Source organism: Lytechinus variegatus, chromosome 13, assembly GCF_018143015.1.
Source record: "Lytechinus variegatus isolate NC3 chromosome 13, Lvar_3.0, whole genome shotgun sequence".
Taxonomy (NCBI): domain Eukaryota; kingdom Metazoa; phylum Echinodermata; class Echinoidea; order Temnopleuroida; family Toxopneustidae; genus Lytechinus; species Lytechinus variegatus.
In genome coordinates this window covers 14831423-14855357 of record NC_054752.1, presented here as the reverse complement: position 1 = coordinate 14855357, position 23935 = coordinate 14831423, and the positions used below count along the sequence as shown (strand labels likewise).

The window sequence follows — 23935 nt, the reverse complement described above, 5'->3', positions numbered from 1 at the left end:
TGGAATGAGCAGCTGCAAGAAAGGGGGTGGATGCTCCCATACAAGAAATGACATCCCAAAAACGGGAAAAAAGGCGAAAAAAAGTCAGGTTATTGCCTCTCACGGATAGCATTTTCCCATTATAAAGACATGATACGCAAAAAAGTAAAGGAATAAACATGATAAATAAATGAATGAATAAATAAGATGATATATAGATAAAGAGATAGATAGATAGGGGATAGATAGATAGATAGATGGATAGATAGATAGATAGATAGATAGGTAGGTAGATAATAAAATAGGGGTCGTAGGTTTGGCAAAGCCCACTCGCCTCATTCTCTCTGGATCCACGCCTGAAAGAATGTGCACAGATCTTCCTGCCCGCTGCGCTGAACAAACCAACTACAAATTATCAACGACGAACTTACAGAAAAAGACGTTTGCAGTGGAAAATAAATATCTATCTGTCATGATAGTCTATTAAACAGATAAAGAGAGTCCAGACAAGTGGTCCTTAAAAGTTTTATATTCTTTATCTTTCGAGTTGGTCAAGGAAAAAAAGAGCTATAGGCAGAATATCAGGACGAGTATTCAAATCAAAGCCTATCACAATTTGAAGCGATCATGGATTCCCGGAGGCACATTTTGTGTCTTCTCGCCATCGTCATTGCCGTCGTTGTTCCTCCATCCCAACTGGTCAGCATCAATGATGTCGACGGAAGTCGTGATCGTCGGGATACCCGTCTAGAAGAAGCTTTGGCGTTCTTGGACGAGTACAATTCGACAGCGGAGATGGTGTTCTTTGAGTCCTCGTCGGCGAGTTGGGCTTACTCAACCAATCTTACGGATTACAATCAAGAGAAAGAGGTATTTAGGGCTTATGGTGATTACGATGATGATGACGGTGGTTATAACGACGATGATGGCAATGATGATGATGATTACGGTGATAATGATGATGATAGTTGTTGTGCAGGTGGTGATGATTATGATGACAATGATGACGATGATAATGATATTGAAGACAACGGTGATGAGGATGACGATGCTGATGTGGTGGTGGTGGTGATCGCGAGGATAATAAATGATGAAGACGTGGCTTTTCGAAAATTTACCGAGTACTCATATTTTCCATCTTTTTAATTCGAATGTAAAACTTGTTTTGAAGTCTGCACCTTGGAATGTTTTAAAACAAACAGGCCTACTCTATTTTTTAAACAGCACATGGAACCATACAATCGCTGAAAAAATATTATGATTATGACAATGGCAGATCCAGGTTGGGGGCACATCTGGCCCATGCCCCCCCCCCCCCTTGAGACTAAAAAAAATGACGAGACGACGATTATCGTAGTGAATGTTGGTCAGAAACACAAAGACCTGACGACAGACAGGTATATTCGTCATCAAATTTCGCTCCCACCGATCGCCAATTTGACGACTTTGCCCTCGAAGGTGTGAGAGGTTTTAGCTTGGGCGTGGACTCGGACTAAGATTTTTTACAGGAGTGGCTGTTTTTTTTCAAGAGGGTGCTGATTGGGGTGGTGGTGGTGTTGGTGGAAGCGGGGTGTGGTCTTTTCTTACCGGAAATCCATGGCAGGCGGACATCTTCTTTATGATAAGAAAAGGAAATACATGAAGCCACAAAAATGCTGCCAAAGGAAAAGAATAGAGATTATCATTGCTTTCATTTGAAAAAAATATTTTTTTTTAATCACCTTTTATTGATAAAAAGGGAAACAATTCAAATTAGCCCAGGTTATCTGTTCTAGACGAACATCTTAAATGCAACATAAAATGAATATATATATACATAAACAAACATAAAACAAGTGATAATATGCACATGAATTATAACGAGTCAATTCAATTCATAGTAAAGTAATGAGAGGCTGGGGAGGAGAGGATGTTCTAACGCGTGGTTTAAATTAAGTTGTTCTGATTTCTTACATGAATTCATAATTGTACTAACATATTGGTATTACTGTTATATAAATTTATGCAAGTACAAGTATATGAAGAAAAAAAGAAAGAAAAGTGCGTCTGTCTGTGTGCGGGAGGGGGGGGGGGGGTCAGAATTGAATGAATGTTGCCAAGTGACCAAATTACACTAAGTATAAGTATGCCATAAATTTAGTATTTGTCATTTTCAGGGGTCGAAAAAATAGTGGGTAATAAAATAAGTTGTAAATTCTGCAAATATGCATTTAGAATTTTATTACCAGTAATACTCATAAACATCATTATGCCATTAAAGGTCTTTAAGAGAATATACAAATGGAAAACTGCCGTCAATCGCTTGGCTGATTTCGTGTTGATTTGAGGCACATGACGGTACAAATCACCAACTACGCAAAACAGCCTACCACCATGGGTGTGCCGAGTCGCAATCTGATTCTTCTCCTGATCCTCTTCGCTATCATTGTGCCCCCAAGCCAACCGGCCGATATCAGTGATATCGATGCATATCTCGACGAAGTTATGGAGTTTTTGGAGGAGTATAACTCGACCGCAGAGATGGTATATTTCGAATCGTCGTCTGCAAGCTGGGCCTATTATACGAACCTGACAGATTACAATCAAGAAAAATCGGTATGGATTTGACGAGATAAGATAATACACTTCCACTAATTTGATAATTAAAATGGTATTCATAATCCGATGTGATGATGGCGATGATTATGATGATTGTGGTGGTAATAATGACGATGATGGTAATGATCGAGATGATTTATTGAAGGTTTTATTATCATTTCATCGCAGCCAGTGGCAGAATTAAGAAAGATTTACAAAGTAAAAACATAACATATAAACATAAACAGTGAAATATTTGATGTAAATCATAACCGCAGCAACATTGAAAGTAAACAAATATTTTTTTGAAAGAAACGTCCAAAAACTAATTAATATTCTAGTAAAATTTGGAGACATGATAAACCAATGCGTACAAACTTATATATTGTTCTACTTGAAGTTGAATTTCTTGGTATAAAGAATAGTGTTTTAAGAAATAAATTGCAAATATTTTATTATCGTGTAGAAAGTTATGGAAAAATTGCAAAAATAAAGGTTTCACGGAGTGCATAATTGAGTAGCCTTATATTCTCGAAAAATTCTAGTAATTTAACATAATTAGATGAATTCAAACAAATATGAAAATAATACATCAACAATTATAAAAAAATTAAAAACTGAAATGTACATCCAAATTTATGAAAGTATTAAGAAAAATTTAGGCTTGATGGGGTACATGGTGAAGATTCATTATATACTCGAAATTACCTCAAAATTAAAGCGGATGGATATAAATTTAGAAATCGGTTGTACATTTGATGAAGATGATCTTAGTGGTGGTGATGGAGCTAATCATGTATTATGGTAGAGGTGGTTGTAATGATAGGTACAATGGTGTTGACGGTGCACTGCAAAAACTCCAGTGTTGATTTAACACCAGAATCTATATATGTCCACACCAGAGAAGTATTGAAACAACACCAGTTTGGAATCAAACCGATGCTGTTTTAATATTAATAACACTTCTCTGGTGTGGACATGTATAAATTCCGGGCTGGTGTTAAATCAACACCGGAGGTTTTGCAGTGTGACGACGATGATGGTGATGATAATGATTATGATGAAGGTGGTGACGATGCATGGTGATGATAGCGGTGGTGACGATCGATGATGATGGGTAGTAACTTTTGCCGAGAATTTTATGCATATGCGTGACGTCATTATCTCATAGCCCCCTCCCTCAGAGGATATAGGAACACGCATTAAACAGAGTTGTCACAGATGCGCCAGCTGCAGATCACCAACGCATGCAAGGCAGTATAGCTTCAGCCTCTAAGATGGCGGCGCGAAGATGTCGATGCATAAGGTATATTGTTCGACCGTTTGGTCATTAGACATTTAATCTTTTTAATTCAACTCAACTCGATCATGATGAAGATGCTGCCTATATCAATAGAGATGATAATGCCGTTGTTTTTATTTCTGTACATATTTTTTAAATGGGTGTGACGACAGCGGGGTAGATCGCGAGTGGCCGCACCATTTCGAGAAAACCAGGGAGGGGGGTAGAATTGGCTTTTCTTGAGAGGGTGTGTAATGGGACGGGGGTCAAAATTTGCATAATTAATGAATTTCAAAATTTTCGACCCCCCCCCCTCCCCCACAAACTTACACAGACACTTAAATAAACTGGTGCAGGAGACTATTCAACGCCCCCTTTCGAGAAATAAGCCGCACCCTTCCCGGTTGACTCCATCCCGGTTCCGTCTCGAGCAAGAGCAAGATAGACCTACACTGCAAGAAATAGTGTTAAAACTACTCCACAGGTGTTCACAGAGGACAAAACAATGTTATTTTACACCAATTTTAAATCCACGGTGTTTCAACAGCATCATCTGCAGCAATGTATCGCACATTTAGTTTTGTGTTTTTAAACACTAATCGGTGTCGTGCACAAACTCTATGATAAATTGTAACACCTGCTTGGGACCCGTTTCAGAAAGGCTAACGACTTTTGTAAATTTGCCATTATTGTAACTTCAATGAAGTCCTTAGTTGTGATTGGTTCTTCAAGCCTGTTGCCATGGTAGTTAACCATAATTCCGGTTGGTTGCTGAACCCTGCTGCCAAGGTTGTTACCATAATTATGAACTTACCTTAGTTGTAATAAGTTTAAACGAATAGGTATAGTATTCTAAGAACACAACTTGAGTTGTTAACATCGTGGTCTGTACCAAATAAATGCAGTAAAAGACATTTTTTTTCTTTATTTCAGCAATGATGAAATGATGTATTTGTTACTTTTGTACCAATATTACCCATTTTCAACTATAAGTTCAATGTTTATATTCATTGATCTGTAATTTCGTATTTCTGAGTTGTACGTGTATGTTGGGAAATGGATGAATGGAAATTCAATAAAAGAAGTATATTAAACTAAATCCAATAATGTGTTCAATGTTGATTATGTTTTTTAGGTTGAAGCCAGTCTAAAAGCTTCGGCTTTTAGTAAGAAATCTGCGATGAGGGCTCGCGAGTTCGATGATGTCAAGGATAGTTTTCCCGAGGACGTTCAACGTATACTTGGTTTCATAGCCGACATCGGCGTATCTGCACTCGACAACGACACCGTACAGGAGGTAAACTCTTGAATTTTAATCTAAAATTGACTTAAATTGTATTCTGCTGTCGTACATAAAATTATGAAATGTACTTTCAATAAAATGAACTATAGATAAACGTACACAAACTATACACACAAACCCATGCGCACTTCCATATATACATAATATTGTATGTGTGTAAGTGTTGGTGTATTTCATGCGTATACCTATACATGTATGTGTGGGTGTGTGTGTGTTGGGGTGCGTGCGGGTTTATGTTTACAGTTCGTATATATTCAGTTTTGTCAGTTTTTTTGGGGGGGTATATTAAAGAAATATGTATCAAAGAAGGGTAAGAACCGAAAGCTTTACTATACACAACGTGTGACCTAAAATGTGTTTTACCTATTCTTTACAATTTATTGAATTTGATGGATCAAAAATAAAGATCGATACAAACTCCAACATATCATCGTAATGAGTTTACGTGCACCATACGACCTTGAGTGGTAAATAATGCACACAGTTTGATTGGAACCAAATCAAAGAATCATATTTGTGTATTTCATTTTGAGTCTATTTGAGAGTGTGTATTTCAAGCGTCAATAGTCCTATCTTATTTGAAGTGATTCTTGCGTGTCTTTTTTTCTTTCTCTAAAATCTATTCGGTCGAGCCCGGCGAAACCCAAGGTCGATTCTGTTTAGATTCTGTTAGATTCTGTTCTCTATATGGGCCTAATAATGAGAATCGTCTGCCCTTTTATACTCCCATGTCCAACATAATAATTGGTCATTGTAATTGAATTGTGCTCATAATTGTTAAGGGTAATTTAGCATTGCTAATTGCATATCGTATGTTTTCACTAGACGATCTTATGTCTCCCCCTAGTACAAGGTTACTGGAATCCTTTTGTCACAACATGGAAACTTGAAGAAAACAGTTGTTTATCTTTAGTCTGGAATGGGAATCGTCTGAACTGTCGTGCATAATCAATGTATAAATTTTCTTTGTAAAAATAGTTTTCAGTTTAATTTTCCGAACAGCAGTAGAGCGATTTCTTATTTGTATTTAGTTAATAATGGTTCATACACTAATTATTTTTTTCTTATGTTATTATTATGTTTTGATATATATTTTGCAAAATCTAATAATTCATTTTTAGTTCTGTATTCGCATTTTTATGTTCCTTAGTTTTAAACCTGTGTTTAATTACTCTTCGAAGTTTTTGTTGAGGTTTTTTATGCATAAAACATAGCTCACATGGCTGAATTGAATCGAACAGAATACAGATACAGAACACTTTATGAACGTCCCAGATCGATTTGGTTTGGGTATTGCATTTATGGTAATTTCTTACTTGGGCAGGGGGGGGGGGCTTTGATTATGCCTAACAAAAGACAATTTATGTACTGACATAGCAACGCACCGAGCTCGTTAAGCAATCTATTGAAATGACTTTTATTCTGCTTTAGCCGCCATATAAGTGAGAGTTTTTAAGGGGGTCCCGATTATTGAATTCGTACCTAAGGTCCTATCTCACCTAGTGAGACTTCTCGATCAAAGACTGCATTCGCGGAGACGTCTCCAACATAACAATTTCTTGGGGGTTTCGCAACCGCTACGCAGAACGTTCCCTTAATCGTAGATCTTTTATGCCAAACGCCCTTCATGATAAAGAGGTCTTTGTCGACGGTCGGTGAATCGAAACAGCAGGTTCGTCCTTGACTCTGGACAAACGAGATATTTGCAATGTTTCCTTTTCTCTGAAACATCGGATGAAACTGCTGTTCTGGTTCACCAATTTTCGACAAAGACCTCCCTGCATGTTTTCATTGAGCTTTGGCTTGTATTTTCAATGGATTTACTGCGTGCTGGAATTCATTCTGCTGCTCGCGGTGCGAAAAGTCTCTTCTTTAACCAAGGGGACGTCTTGACGTCTCGATGCAAGGTATCAAGCACTCAGCACTTTGACCGACAGTAGCGGGAGGGGGGGGGGTGTTGCTGCAAAAATATTCAAGTAGTCGCAGCAATTTCTATTAGATTTTCCTCAGATGCAGCAATGTCTCAGAGAGGTTTCCGAGACGTCAAAACGACTACTTAATGGCAACATCCTCGCTTTTGGCTGGTAAATCGCTCGTCATCTTGTCTGGAGACGTCCGCCTGGTAAGAACGGAAAAAAAAACATGTTGGAGACGTCTTGGCGACTGTAGTCTCTGAGACGTCACAGGGGCGTCTCTTCGTCATAAGGAGACGTCTTCACACGTTTCATCAGTCTCCTGCTGAAAATCTTCGCGAAGTCTCTGAGGCTTCGCAAAGACATCGCGGAGACGTCTCATAGTAGTCGGGGATGTTATGGGTCGGCAACACACTAAGAAATAAAGGTTCAAAATTGAACCCGAAAGGTTGATGCAAAATCAGTACCCTATGGGTTCAAAATATAGACCCCTGATTGGGCTTCAAAAATAGAACCCCTGGTTGGGGTTCATTTTTGCACCCTGCGGGTTCAAAACTGCACCCATATGGGTTCAATTTAAAATTTAGGGGTGCAGGGTGCAAAAATTAACCCCAACCAGGGGTTTAATTTTTGAACCCCAATCAGGGGTTCAATTTGTAAACCCATAGGATGCTGATTGGTGCTGATTTTGCATCAACCTTTCGGGTTCAATTTTGAACCTTTATTTCTTAGTGTGTACGTCTCTTCAACTATAGAGATGTCTCGGAGACGTCGGATAGACATCGCCAGGCCTTTTTTTTATAACAAAATCGAGAACGTACATTATGCTTGCGACCCCATGGAGATTTCACAAGTTTTTAGGAGTCTAAAAGACATCGCGGAGTCTTCTCGGCAACTGCCCAGTTCTTTTAGTCGCAAACTAGTAGCGGAGTACTTGTAAGCCCAGTGAGGTACCCCCTTTAACCCTTGCTTTCATTCTTTGACAGTACAATGAGATCATGGGCCAGATGAATAGGATATACAGCTCTACCCCAGTGTGTCGACCGGACGATCCATCGGAGTGTCTCTACCTTGAACCGGGTAAGTTCACCATTATTCTCTATTCTCTGCAAAAAGGCCATTGCACATCAATGGGTCGGGGTGTAGAAGCCCCTGACTGTACTGCTTATAGCTAGCAACATGAACAGATTCCACAACTCCAAACCAAATGAAGGCCAAACTCAAGAATGATTCCCACCAACTCCAATCTAGTTATCCCCAACCAGATCTACAGCGACTCGACCATATCCACATGCACTGACAGCCCATCCACCTCAAGATCTATTTTAATGCGACAAGGGACTTGGGCGGTGGTGGTCGTTTACCATTTGATCCCGGCCTTTGATTTTCTCAAATATTGAAACAAAAAGAGGGGGAAAAGAAGTAGAAAAAGGGACGAAAGGAAAGATAGAAGAGTATTAATAAGATAGGGTTGTTTGGTTTCACCTGTAAATAGCATTTGATACAAAATGCCATCAAATTTCTGTCATCTTGCTGATTATTATTAAATCTGATTGATAAAATGCGAATTAGGGTCAAAGTAAGATTTTAAAAAAGTTATCTTGAAATTGAACTAAAATAACAATTATAATAAAATCGATTAAGTATTTGCCCGGCAACCTGCTGTCAGATTCTATATCATGTACAAAGGTTATCCAAAGCATAAACAAATGAAAATTGTTATGAACTAATGCAATTCAACATGACTGAACATAAATGAACACAATCAAAAGCAAATCACATGATCGGATGATACGTGTATGCGATAGGGAAGACATAAAGATTCAAAGGTACTAGCAATAAAGCATTTGTAGAATATCTCTCAACCCTGCTTTTCTGCTGGGAATTTAATATGTAACTATTGCCATTTATATTTACTGTGTAATTCCTCTGAAAATAATTAACGCATCAACAAAAATATAAACAAAAGATAAAATGAAACTGCAATATTTTGACATTATTAGCAGAAAGGTGTAATTGATATGCCATGGCAAGTGTACGGGACTTTGCGCGGAATTCATCTTTTAAATTTGCATATGATATATCTATTGTCTATAAAAATATTTTAATATTTGTCTGGCTTTGGCTCATTTTTCATCCATGTCAATAAATAATTCTACCTTCTCGTTTAATACGAATGTATTGACAAGGTGTTCGAAAAGTATATCAATGGGGTAAAGGATGTTTTCTTGAAGATATCCTCAGTTGAACAAATCAATTTGAATGATTCTTATATTCTGTATAACATCATGCAAACCAAAGTCAAATCTCACTTACATTTCCATGTATAAAGGTTATTAAAAAACAGGAAATAAATAAAATGTTAATTTATTATGCATAAATGTAAAGGTCAACAAAACTGAAAGTTTAATGTACTAAAATCGGATCATGTGATTGATTGCACAATTTCCATATTTCTTACAGCTTCAAGGTGTAAAAGAGCTATCACAAAATGTATATGCGTCTTTGATGATTTGAATCAATTATCAGTGGATTGAATATTTTTTGTCTTTACCCTTTATTATTAAATATTTATCATTGGCATAAAGCAGCGAATGCCTAACTCGTACGAAATCATCAATAGTTTAGATTTTATTACATCATAATCATCGCATATACTTTCATTTTGAACAAAAACGATGTGAATTTTGTTAGGTTCGTGTGATTCGTAAAAAATATGGACACCTGGGTTATAATAAGTAGGAGAGGTGAAATAATTTGGGCTTTTCAACAGTCTTTTTCTTGCATTTCTGATATTTTGTTCTAACCATAGTAACGGAAATGCCTGCAAATATTGGAGCATTTTCACAGAGCAAATCTGAATTTAGGAAGGCAAACATGCATAATGTCGTGAGTCCTTTGTGTGTGTGTTTATTTTTTCATTCATGGATTCGAGTATTCTTTGATGGTTTTCACTCTTAAAGCGACATTGCCGCCAAACAGGGATGCAACACTTTTTACCACGGACAGATTTGTGTTTAAAAATCCTTTTTAGCTTATGCTGTCTTATACGAAAGAGCAAGATTGTTGTCAGCTTTGTGTTATAAAGCCGGTAAATACGGACCTTGGAACGCAAATATAACTTTGAGAGTTTTACTACACGATTAGAAGCTTAATCATAAAAGAGAACAATAAAATGGAATCGTTAACAGTCATTATGATTCAGTTTGTGCATCGATATCTCTGTAATTTGATTGCGATACATGCACATTTTTTTATTTAATAGTCGAACATGTAGAAGTAATCCTTTTAATTTCCAATTTGTTATGAAGTTGCAAAACACGTTTGAAAGTTTGATATGCTTTTATTTTGCCATAATAAAATCATATGAAATGTGCATTTTTCCAATACAAGCCATAAATCGTGTGTTTTTGTGAAATGTTCCAATCAAATAAATCGTTGATCTAAATTTTTACCAGACCAAGATGAAATTCTTATTGTGAAATGTTTTTTATAGTATTCATCCAAAATTGTTTCAATAAAGAAGGTCCATTTTGAGATATTTTGCAAAATATGGAATTGGAATTGGGAAAAAATGAAAAATGGGAAAACAAATGGAAATGGGATTGGAAATCGAAATGAACATGAAATTGAAAAAGAATATGGAATGAAAATAAAAATGGATTTGGAAATGGAAATGCATATGAAAATCGAAATGGAATTCCATCCGAAAATGAAAATGAAAAATGAACATGAAAATCAAAAAGAATATGAAAATCGAAATGGAGTTCGAACGAAAATGAAAATGAACATGAAAATCAAAAAGAATATGGAAATCGAAATGAAAATGGATTTGGAAATGAAAATCGGAAATGAAATGGAATTGGAAATGGAAATGGATTTTTTTAAAGTATATATACTAGACGAAACGAAACGAAAACAGACTGATTGGTTGTCGATTTGTGTGGGTTTTTTTCTGCAGTAGTTTTATATACCATTTATCATGTACATCTATTTTAATTCAGGTCTCGCAAAGATTATGGCGACCTCGACAGACTGGGATGAACTAGTGTGGGCTTGGCAGGAATTCCGTAATAGTGTAGGGAGACCCAACAAGCCTCTTTACGCAGAATACGTGGATATCGCTAATCAAGGAGCAAGAGCGAATGGTAAGTTTAGGAGAAATGTCATGATGAGGAGGAGAAGGAGGAGAAGGAGGAGGTGGTGGTGGAGGAGGAGTATGGTCTTCAAAGTTGATGGTTAAGAGGAAGATGATGGTGAGGATGAGGATAATGATGATGCTGCTGCTGATGCTGGTGGTGGTGATGACGATGATGATGATGGTGATGATCATCTTCCTCGAGGAAGATAATGGTGATGATGATGATGGTGATGATGCTGCTGATGATGATGATGGTGTTGATGCTGATGATGGAGATGATGACGACGATGATGATGGTGGTGGTGATGATGAGGATGCTATTGATGATGAGGAGAAGAATGAGGAAGAGGATCATAATGACGACGACGATGATGATGAAGATCACAGCATTTGCATATCTCTCTTTCTTGAGGATAAGCAACAACGTGTATGCTATACATGTTGTGCTTTATTTGAATACAGCTCGAGAGGACAAAGTCTTGGTACTTTTTACAAACCACAATATATCTGATGTCAAAATACAGCCAATCGGTCACTTGTCCTCACCATTTGTCTTAATTTACTTTCTCAATTGATGATTTTAAAATCACCCAATCTGTTTTAATCCTCATTTTTAAAACAGCAAAAACTTTCTTATTCCTTCTCCGATTTCTTTCAAACCTTCATCATTCTGTTTTCTTATTTTCTCCTAAAACAACATTTTACCACAATGATAGTGCATGAAAATAAATGGATTTTAAAATGAAAATTATGATAACATATTTCTTTGGAACGGATAATCGATTGAACGGAAATATCATTAACTTGTATTGTCATCTTTCCCGTTCAGGGTATGAGGACCTAGGTGATTCGTGGAGGTCGGGATATGGTGACGACCTCGAGACACAAGTTTATGAACTCTACAATGCTATTCTACCACTTTATAAACAGCTCCATGCTTACGTCAGAAGAAAGCTGAATGGAGTCTACGGATCCGAGCACGTACCCCTCACTGGCCACCTCCCGGCGAATGTACTAGGTGGGTTACCATGGTAATAAATAATAATGTAATTAAGAATCAAAATGAAGATGGCGGGCATACAGTTACAAACGATGTAGATTACAGTTGAAGTAAATGATGACTATCAATATGATAAACGGTGATTGAGGCTTCGATGGAAGTGGCATCGTTGGTAGCTGTGGTTGTAGTGATGACTATGGCGGCGGCAGTGATGATTATGAGGAGGAGGAGAAGGAGGACGATGATGTTGATGGCGTGATGATAACGATGATGATATTTATGGTGATGAAGATAAGGACGATGATGATAATGATGACGATGATGAGGATGTTGATGATGATGGCGTGATGATGATGGTGGTGATGATGATGATGATGATGGTGATGATGATGGTGATGATAATGATGATGATGATGATGGTGATGATGGTGATGATGATGATGATGATGGTGATGATGATGGTAATGATGATGATGATGATGGCGTGATGATGATGATGATGGTTATGATGATGATGATGGTAATGATGATGGTGATGATGATGATGATGATGGTTATGATGATGATGATGATTGTGATGATCATGGCGTGATGATGATGGTTATGATGATGATAATGGTGATGATGGTGATGTGATGATGATGGTGGCGTGATGATGATAATGATGATGATGATGATGATGGCGTGATGATGATGATAATGATGATAATGATGATGATGATGACCGCGATGTTGTCTTTGTCGATGGTGATGTTGATGACGATGGTGATGATGTGATGGTTGATAGTGGTATTATGGGATTGGTGATAAAGACGATGATGAAGACGGCGATGGTGGTGACATGGTGCTTTATGATGATTATGATGATGGATGTGGTGGTGTTGTTGTTGTTGCACTTTTGGACGAAATGGTCACGATGTCTTTAATATTGTAATTTTCCTCAAACCTATTGCAGGGCTTATTTACTGCGGGTTATCTATCAAAGATCATTAATCTATTTGTGGATGCATATGCTACCTTGAGTCTAACAACGGAATAAGAAAGATATAATGATACCTAAAATACCCCTTCTTTCGTTTCCGTTTGTATCTGTGAAATTTCAGTACCGATCTCTATTTCGTAATATGAAATATCAATATTACAGGAGACATGTGGGGACGATTCTGGACAAACATCTATCCACACGTCGTGCCTTACCCTGATCTTCCTAATATTGACGTATCTGATGAAATGGTCAGACAGGTGAGATCAAGAGAAGAGCTGTAGATGAAGTAGATTATAATTAGCAGATCCGTATACGAAAGGGGTTCCTTCCTGGAAGAATTAATACTACAAAATAGGAAATGTTGACATTTTTTAAGTGATAACCACTTTCCGTGCCAAATTCTCGAGAGTCAAATTTAGAAATTTTGGGGAGTTTTCTTTATTTTCTTGTGTGTCGGATTTTCGATGAGGCAAATGTAGACCCTTATCTGTTTTGTGACAAGTAGGCTTACGAATTATGTTTTGACAAAGTGAACTCGTCCCTCTCAGAAAAAAAGCTAGGACCAGTAGAGGATTAAAAGAAGACGAGAACTGAAAGAAAGTGTCAAAGATGTAAAAGAAGACACACTAATCTGGATCTCGTCACGTCGTCCTACCCAGGGCGGAAAGATAAGAAGACTGATTTTACTTCATCCTCTCCCATCCTCCTCAAGATCGGTGGCCTTCAACTTTTCCTTTAAAGACAGCATGAATAAATAAAAGGAATAAGATATAAATGTTTTACTTGGATCAACGTAAGTGATGTTACTTTTGTGGGACCAACAAGGAATTCCTAGACCTTATCATGACAACTAAAAATCATTTGAAATTTATATCCGCTCGATTCTTTCACAAGAATTACACAGTCGACAAGATGTTTCGTATGGCAGATGAATTCTTCAGCTCGATGGGTCTATATCCGGCCAACAATGCATTCTGGAATCATTCAATGTTTGAAAGACCCGACGATGGTAGGGATGTGGTCTGCCACGCCTCAGCATGGGACTTCTACAACAGAGTAGACTTTAGGTAAGTTTTACTGGCGTGCAGATCTTGGGGCTTGGGGTCCCCCCCCCCCCAAAAAAAAAAAAAAAAAGAGGAGCCATGACCAAGAAATAAGGGGAGAAAAAAAAGAAAGAAAGAAAGAAAAAGGAAAAAAATATGATGTAATTTTCTTAATAGAATAGTATGTATAAGACACGGTGCAGTGGTTTGCCATGGGTCGTGTGGTCCGGTGGTTAGAGCATTGGACTCTTAATCGGAAGGTTGTGAGTCCAAATCCCAACTCTGCCACTGTCTCCACTTTGGTAAAAAGGCCCAAGAGTGAAATCTTTCGTCTAAAACAGCAGCCTAGATGCAAAAGGTTTCCTAGGTTATTGGTTATATACCAGTTTGGCGTTTACCGAGTTCCTACGGGAGTTACCATCAACAGAAACAGAAACTTGTGCTCTAAAAAGGTTTTAAAAATGGTCATTCGCTCGCGTGTAGCATTTTCTCATTAAGTCTGACCCCTCAAACTTCTAGCCTCATTACAGCAGTGGTCGGTACTAGGTTGTATCTTTAATTGTAAGAGGCCAAGCACCCTTGATGCCATTTCATCTTATAATAGGTATATTTATCTTCATCCTGAATTTTGATAAATTTTGGGGGTGTACATTATGACACTGAGACGTGATATCAACGGAATAGTTGTTCGTTCAAAGTTTAAAGGCAGAATTATTTTCCTATTCGCACAAATCTTTCCAGGATTAAGATGTGTACAGAGGTGAACATGGACTACTTTTTGACAGTTCACCATGAGCTTGGACACATCCAGTATTATTTGAACTACAAACATCAGCCGGTATCCTTTCGCGACGGAGCTAACGGCGCGTTCCACGAGGCCATTGGGGAATTGATGTCACAATCGGTAGCCACGCCCAAACATTTGAAAGTGGTTGGATTGTTTGACGGAGAGGATGACCCAATGGCAGGTAAGAGGATACTAAAAGGAGCATTTCAGTTACAATTTGTTCATGGGGAAGCGGTGCATTGCATTGTGGGTCCAAATCTGAGATCTTTTTTTTTCAACATTGAGTCTTCAAGCTGGCGCTTTTCAAGAATTTTGTGTTGACGATTACTTTAAACTGAATTAGCATCAGCGATATTGGGGCTTTTTGTGTGTAGAATAAATCTACTTTGTGTAAAATAAAGCTATTTAAAGGACGCTAAAGACAATTCACTCACAGCCAAAAGGGAGTCTGGGTGACTCCCAAATGGGAGTCCAGCAAATGGTTGACCCTTTGTCAATATTGACTCCATTTAGGGAGTAATCTGACTCCCAAGGGGAGTAGTATATCATGACTCCCCTATGGAGTCAGGAAATTTCGACTCCCCAGGGGAGTCAGATGACTCCCAACATGGAGTCAATTTTGACATATAGTCAACCATTTGCTGGACTCCCATTTGGGAGTCACCTCAACTCCCCGAAATTACTCCGTTTGGGGGGTCATCCAGACTCCTATGTAGGGTCTAAGAGGGATAAGAAACACATAGGGCCACTAGGCATGAAGCACCTAACATGTAAAAGATACAGATATTGAAAATGAACATATCCAAATAATAAGGAACATTACACAATGATGTTCTTTAATGGTTTCCGAAGGCGAAGTTTTTAATGGTTCAAAATTCTGCACATTTTCTGGCCTGCATAAAATACAATTGTTGCACTTGGCCATTTTTTACTTTGCGTGTTCCCTGAAAACAGGCCTTTAGCATGTCACAACAATTTTGGGTAAAGGCATAATATAACATTTTCAAAGTTAAAAATCTGAGCTGCATGTTATCAAAGTATCCGATGAGGTGTAAAACTGAACCTGTGAAAAAAATTGTACTTCAAAGTTATCATTCTAAATGGTTAAAGCAAGGAGACGAATAAGAAGAAATAGAGGAAGGGAAGAGGAATGAGAAGAAGAAGAAAAAGGTGATGATGATGATGATGATGTGGAGAAGAAGAAGATGAAGAAGATGATGAAGAAGAAGATAATAGAGTAGAAGAAGACAAAGAAGAACAAAATGAAGCGATTCGAACAACAAGAATGAATAGAAATGCAAAACTAAGATCATCGTTACCTTTTCTAAGTATGCAAAGCCGTCAATGTTATCCTATTCTTTTACTCAATTTTGTCCCTTTTCCAGTAACAAATACGGATATAAACTTCTTGCTGAAGATGGCGCTACCAACGATTGGAACCCTTCCATTCAGCTTAGCTTTGGAGCAATGGAGATGGGATGTATTCAGCGGAAAAACAGACGTCAATGCGGGAACAGCAAGATGGTGGCAACTTAAGTATGAACAAAGTAGAATTGGCAGCCGAGATAGCTATCTTTTGACTTATTACATAATTCAGTGAATAACAGTCTCATGCATGTTTGTTCTTTTATCTATCTTCTGTGATCTTTTTTATTATTATTATATATTTTCTTATTGAAACGTGCTTTCTCTGAAGAACAACAACATACTTAAAGTACCATCATTATTTGTCTATGTTATAGACCATAAATTTGAAAAAATAAACAGTTTCACAAGATGTATATTTTCTTTCGCCTTCACATTTACGAGTTCAGTTTCACCACCTTTTCTTATATATCTTGAATTTCATTTCATGATAAAAGGAATGACCTGATCGGAGTCAAAGCTCCCGTTGAAAGAACTGAAGAAGATTTCGAGGCCGGTGCCATGTATCACATTATCATATCCTATCCATTCATTGGGTAAGCATTCGTCATCTGTAGAAACATTCAAATTAAATTAATGAATGCTGTCGAGAATGAACTATATAATAATATGATAAACTGTGTAATATAACTATCAAGTGATAGAACTTAACTCCAAAATATGATCGATTTCTCATTCGTCCTAAAATTGAGGCACAAATCAGGGAACAAAACTTATTCTAATTCAGACCATTATTCTCTATTGCGAGGATACGCGTCCAATAACAAGTCATGTAAGAGCAGTGATGGATCCAAAGGGGGGTGTTGGCACAACCGACCCCTGCCCCCTTCTTGAATGCCATAGTCAAATTTTGTACTGTAAAAACTACCGCATTTACCCAAGTGTGCCCCTTTTGAAAGTGAGAACATTTGGGGTTTTTTAGCTTCTAAAATTTTCATCGGAAAATGTGCCTCCCCCCCCCCATTGGAAAATCCTGGATCCGCCTCAGTGTAAGAATATAGGTTCACATAGTATTGGAATATTTCTTTAGATTTTTTTTTAAGGCACAAACGAGTTATCCCTTCGAAAAAAAATTTAGTCGACATCCCTCATTAAAAAAATAAGGGATCATTTAATTGCATATCCTTCTTGAGGGTCAGTAATAATTAAATGATCCTTTCAGGCAGAGGCGAATCAGATTTTGTCGTATAGTCGACACGTATGTCAACGTCATTCTGATAGTGTGATACTACTTTCGATTCTTCTACATTTTAAGTAGAAACAGACATTAGATTTGCAAGATTAAAAATGTAGTGAAATTATTATAATCATAGGAAAAAATTTGACAAGCAAAATTAAAATAAAAGGGATTTTGTCCACGAAAAAAAATTGACAAGCAAAAAAAAAAGGTTTACTTCCAAAGGGAGGGGCGCACACTTCTGTTTTAAGGGCATTTTTACATTACAAATATTAACTGTGCCTCTAAAAGCCCCCCCCCCCACCCGATTCGCCATAGCTTTCAGATTTTCAGTTGTTATTTGGCAAAATGGGAGTATTTTGCCGCTCTGATACTCTCGCCTGACAGAGGGTAAATTAGTCTGAGCAGGTTGAATAATATTTCATATATCATTTATCTATATATGGATGTCTCCACTAGATTCAAGTTGTTTATAAAAACAGGATTGATATCGATCAGAATCGGATTGATATTTTCCAAATTTATGACATTTTGATATGCGTTTCGGGAAATAGTGAAAGAATACTTTTTGTCTCACCTGCGAAGCAAAGTGAGACTATAGGCGCCGCTTTTCCGACGGCGGCGGCGGCGGCGTCAACATCAAATCTTAACCTGAGGTTAAGTTTTTGAAATGACGTCATAACTTAAAAAGTATATGGACCTAGTTAATGAAACTTGGCCATAAGGTTAATCAAGTATTACTGAACATCCTATTAGAGTTTCATGTCACATGACCAAGGTCAAAGGTCATTTAGGGTCAATGAACTTAGACCATGTTGGAGGATTCAACATCGAAATCTTAACCTGAGGTTAAGTTTTTGAAATGTCATCATAACTTAGAAAATATATGGACCTAGTTCATGAAACTTTGACATAAGGTTAATCAAGTATCACTGAACATCCTGCATGAGTTTCACGTCACATGACCAAGGTCAAAGGTCATTTAGGGTCAATGAACTTTGGCCGAATTGGGGATATCTGTTGAATTCCCATCATAACTTTGAGAGTTTATGGATCTGATTCATGAAACTTAGACATAATAGTAATCAAGCATCACTGAAAATTTTGTGCAAGTTTCATGATTAAGGTCAAAGGTCATTTAGGGTCAATGAACTTTGGCCGAATCGGGGGTATCTGTTGAATTACCATCATAACTTTGAAAGTTTATTGGTCTAGTTCGTTAAACTTGGACATTAGAGTAATCAAGTATCACTGAACATCCTGTGCGCGTTTCAGGTCACATGACCAAGGTCAAAGGTCAATGAACTTTGGCCGAATTGGGTGTATCTGTTGAATTACCATCATATCTCTGTAAGTTTATTGGTCTAGTTCATAAAAAGTGGACATACGAGTAACCATGTATCACTGAACATCTTGTGCGAGTTAGAGTAGTATTCGAAGTCAGCACTGCTGCTATATTGAACTGCGTGATGCAGGTGAGACGGCCAGAGGCATTCCACTTGTTTACTACGTATATAATAGTGATTCCGTAGCGCCATTCCTGATGTATTAAGCATGGAATAATATCATGAGTTCCCTTTCCTCTTGAATTTTATGATAGTTGCTTCTAGAATAGTTCTTTTTAATCTTCAGGGAATGTGGAATATCGTCATCTGTGCGCGCCTCTCCGATTGCTTTATTATGAGAGATTTTTCTCAAATGAATTAAATGATACGTGCAATTGATAAATTTGAGATTTATGATTTTGATAATCTTTTTAATGTATATTTTCAGATACTACATTCGGACTATCATTCAGTTCCAGTTTTACCAGTCTCTTTGCCAGTCAGCAGGACACACGGGACCACTCCATAAATGCGACTTCTACGAGTCCAAAGAAGCCGGGGATAAACTTGCGTAAGAATAAATTTAAAATACATTTTAAAGGTAATCTCTTTCGGCATGCCTATAGGCCTACGGGTTAGATAGGGTGAACTGGGTAAACCTGAATCTGAATCTATAAACCACTTGATCAATTGGTGCAATTAATGATCCGAAAATTTCAATGGTGCAATAAGCCGATTTTTTTTTCATTTAATTTATTCATTTTATTATTTCTTTATTAATTTATTTATTTTTATTTATTCATTTATTTATTTTTTTTGGGGGGGCGGAGTTTTGACACTATGCTTTACATTGTCTCTCTTGTTATTGTATTTCCTCGACCCCCCCCCCCCCCCTTTAGATGTGGATCTACTGTCATGAGTGTCCAATGTCCCCAGGCCCCCTTTTATGTACGCTTTTACGCCAATGCATTTGGCAGTTTAATTAACACAAATATAACAAAATGACATCATTGACACCTTAGAGTTGACCATGAAAATAATATCTGACACGTTCTTGTAATAATCTCTTACACAAACTGCAAATGATATATCCATTAATTCTTGACAGTGCAATGTTATCACTGGGTTCAAGCCGCCCGTGGCCTGAAGCAATGGAGGCCCTCACCGGTCAGAGAGAGATGAAAGCAGACGCCATCTTGGAATACTTTCAGCCCCTGATGGAATGGCTGGAGAACATTAACGAAGAGAACGGAGATGTGATTGGATGGGAAGAGCCAATGAGTAAGCTATAATTTGATTGGATAAATAAATTTCAGTCAATTGATTGTTTTTGGATGCTGCGATGTACAATTGAAAGGCATTTGTGAGTAAGCATTGGTGTTTAGGGTGTGTGTGCGCGGGATGAGTGCACTGTGTGCGTGTGTATGTAGAAGGATGCATTATATTGACATGGATGTGCGTGTGTGTATGCGTCTAAGAGGGGGTATGTGCGCGTGGGAGATGTGACTTTTTAAATGTACTTTAGAATGTTGGTGTGTGCGAATTTGGTAGTAGAAGTAGTAGTAGAAGTAGTAGTAGTAGAAGTAGTAGTAGTAGTAGTAGTAGTAGTAGTAGTAGTAGTAGTAGTAGTAGCAGTATTTATTTCCGTCTTAAACGCAAAATCATATACAATAAAATGGTGGATAGCCCACATTCAGCGTAACTGGCACAGCCACGCTGGTCTTCCGTTGGGCCCAAAAACATTTAACCTTAACATATATATGTTACACAAATAAAACCAGATTAAATAGCAAACGGGAGGAATATGTATGTGATACTCAAATTCTTTTCTTAAATATTTTGGGGATAGATTATTCATGATCGTTTCTTCTTTTGTCCAACAATTGCCAATTAAGTGATTTATTCTTGTCCAAAAATGGATATGAGATTCGGGTTTAATCCGGAGTTTTATACGGCCTGCTCTGTTTTGAAGGGCGTTTTTAAGGCAGTCTGTGTATTTCCTAAAGGATGCATCGTAAACAACATTACCATAATCAAAGTAGGGGATGATCAATGAACTATAAATTAATTTTAGAATCGATCACTTAAAGATCGCCGCAATCTTCCCAGAAAGCCAACTAATTGACCTATTTTTGCAACATGCCTTGTCTATATGCATATTCAAATTATCATCAACAATGATGCCTAGGTATTTGACATGATGAACTTGTTCTAAAAGGGTATTATTCAAGGAAACATGAAGGACATTTTGTTTAGAAATCATATTCTTGCTTCCAATAAGCATGCAGACCGTTTTTTGACAGTTCACCCTGAAATTGTTATGGCACATCAATTGGTACATATTTTCTAAATCTGAGTTGAGAGCCTTGTTGATTCTATCAATGAAGGGGTGTGAAATATACAAAACGGTGTCATTCGAATACAATTGGATATGACATGTCTTAATACATTTCAATAAGTAATTGACATGAAATATAAAGAGCAGTGGCCCCAGGAGTGATCCCTGGGGAATACCGCAATTAATAACTGATTCAAAAGAGAGTTCCGAATTAATAAATACAAATACGGTTTGACATGTAGCTTCGAAACCATAATGAATGGATGGTGTGCCAGAAATACTTAGGATATTCATTACTTTCACAAGAATATCACAATTCACGGTGTCGAATGTTTTTTTTTTCTTTTTATTCGACGAAGACGGCCCCAATGTAATGTTTCAGATCGATTGAGAGAAACCAGTCGTCGGTTACCATTAGGAGAGTAGTAATAGTTGAATGCCGTGGCCGAAAACCGGATTGGGCAGGTGTCAAAGTTTCATTCTTTCGCAAAACTTGCCGTTGGACAACCCTTTCCAGTATTTTAGATACGCAGGGCAACATTGAGATGGGCCTATAATTCGAAGGATAATTTTCATCGCCACCTTTGTGAATTGGGATAATCTTGGCTTTTTCCATTGTTGCGGAAATATACCACTTGTCAAAGATAAATTAATCAACTTAGTAATATTCATTGATATCTCCATAGAGCATGCTTTCAAACAAAGACAGATAACTTACCAACACCGACAGACTTAGTGTTTTTAAGAGGATATCTGTCTATTTTGAGTTTATGTGTCGGTGTGCAGAAGGTGTGTATGTTGTAACTTATAAGACAATTGATTACAACGCTAGGCCTATAATATCTCGAAAAAAAATACAAGTAAAAGACTTTTTAATGAAAGCCTTTTTAATAATTAATTTCTTGACATCAGAAAAATAACAAGATGACATGAAAGAATTAGAAAATAAATGATAAAATTATGTATTTTATTCCTTCTGTTAAACATTATCTTATTTCCAGAGTTGTAATTTCTGTTTCACCCAATGCGTTTCATTTTAAATTTTTAATGTATCAACACTTTTTTGTCTCCCTCTTTGTATCATATACAGTGACTACTCAAGAGTCTACAACAGCTGGAGGTGAATTATATAATACAATTATTATTACTATGCTAACAAAAATTTATATTCATTGCATAAACAGTACCGTTAAAATTACACCACATGTGTTTGAACAGGTTCGTATCAAATTTTACACAAATGTTCAATTCATGGTTTTACTTAAAAAAAACAACATTATTTTGGGGTTTCTTTTACGTAATGATTTTTAATAAATATAGATTTTCCCTTAATATTTGCAATCAGTTACTGGTACTTATTTCGATGTCTTCCCCATGGAAAATAATGTGTTTGTTTGCACTTTGACACTGCTATCTTGGGAAATTTCCCTGGGAAATTTCCCAAGCACCTCATCATTATAAGTCCTCATAATGATATTGCATTAGCAAGATGATAAAATGGAAATTGCGTTATTTTCTTTATTTTCTGGTTTACATAAGACGTCTCGTAAGAGTACATGGATTCTATCAAAAATACTTGTCATTACAATACTTCAGATCAAATATTTGGCTATTCATTTTCATCTTTAAATATTTTGTGTTCAATGTTTCAGGTCCCTCTGCGCTGGGAGGAAGCAGCGTCTTGGTGATCTGTTTCTTCGCCATCATATCAAAACTTATATAATTAGCTCCAACACACCATTTCTTCAAGGGGAAACGTGACAATTTTCGGGCCAAATCAAGAATTGAATAGGATTTTATATGAAAATATGCCTATAGTTATCTTCCGTTTTGCGTTTCTTTAATGTAAAGTCAACTCTATTTTATTGTTATTTTGCCAAGATATATTTTAAAAGTTCATTGGTGAGGTCTTTGCCAAAAGGAGAAACACGGTTGGCAATCGTTTGTACAAATCAATTGTGCTCTATCATCTATTTTAGCTTTTAGTTTGCACTCTGTGAAACAAGTAGAACAGTTGAACTATATAAAATAAATTCTTACTGTCTGATGTAAGAAACCAATAACGATGATCCTATTATCAATTTGCACTTGATTACAAGTTTTATGATTGACTCTTGATAATACTATTACCTTGCAACTGATATCAAGCTTAATGCAATAGATGGATGAGCAAATAATATGTATACCCAGAAAAAAACTGTGCTCCTCACTACTCCAAAATAACTACTACTTCAAAAATATTTAGATATATTTCGAATGAGTATACTATGCAAATAAATGATTTTTTTATACTCTTACAGTATAAAAAAAATGACCTTGTGACTGACTCCATATCTTTAATATGAAGCTTCGGTGTCAATTTTGTATTCTTATGGGGAGGTAATCTATCGAAGTTGGCCAAAGAATGAAACATGAAACTGCGAAGCATGAACAGCGGTTGAAGAACATAAGAAAATGATATAAAAGACACTATATAATTATGAGAGGGGGCTGGGAGAAAGATGCATAGATTATATATAGTCAGCTTGATTGATCTATTGAGAGAGCAAGAGAGAGAGAGCAGGAGAGAGAGTATGGGGCTATATTGAATGGATAATAAAGAATAAACTATATTGTACATGTATATATATAAACAGTAATAAATTCCTCAATGAAAAGAG

The 23935-nt window shown here is 37.0% G+C and overlaps 1 protein-coding gene across 2 annotated transcripts; it reads left to right on the top strand.

Moving 5' to 3' along the window:
- The first annotated feature begins 364 nt into the window (after window positions 1–364).
- LOC121426509 (angiotensin-converting enzyme-like) lies at window positions 365–23935 on the top strand. Of its 2 annotated transcripts, none has more exons than XM_041622841.1 (14): window positions 365–849; window positions 4974–5135; window positions 8041–8134; window positions 11059–11202; window positions 12025–12213; window positions 13340–13437; window positions 14075–14247; window positions 14965–15191; window positions 16396–16546; window positions 16873–16971; window positions 19386–19508; window positions 20046–20218; window positions 22366–22395; window positions 22928–23935. In XM_041622841.1, the coding sequence occupies exons 1-14, from the start codon at window positions 607–609 to the stop codon at window positions 22996–22998; spliced, it is 1977 nt and encodes a 658-aa protein (XP_041478775.1). In that variant the 5' UTR covers window positions 365–606; the 3' UTR covers window positions 22999–23935. The 2 variants fall into 2 exon arrangements, with proteins under 2 accessions (XP_041478775.1, XP_041478774.1); XM_041622840.1 differs by lacking the exon at window positions 365–849 and adding an exon at window positions 2296–2574.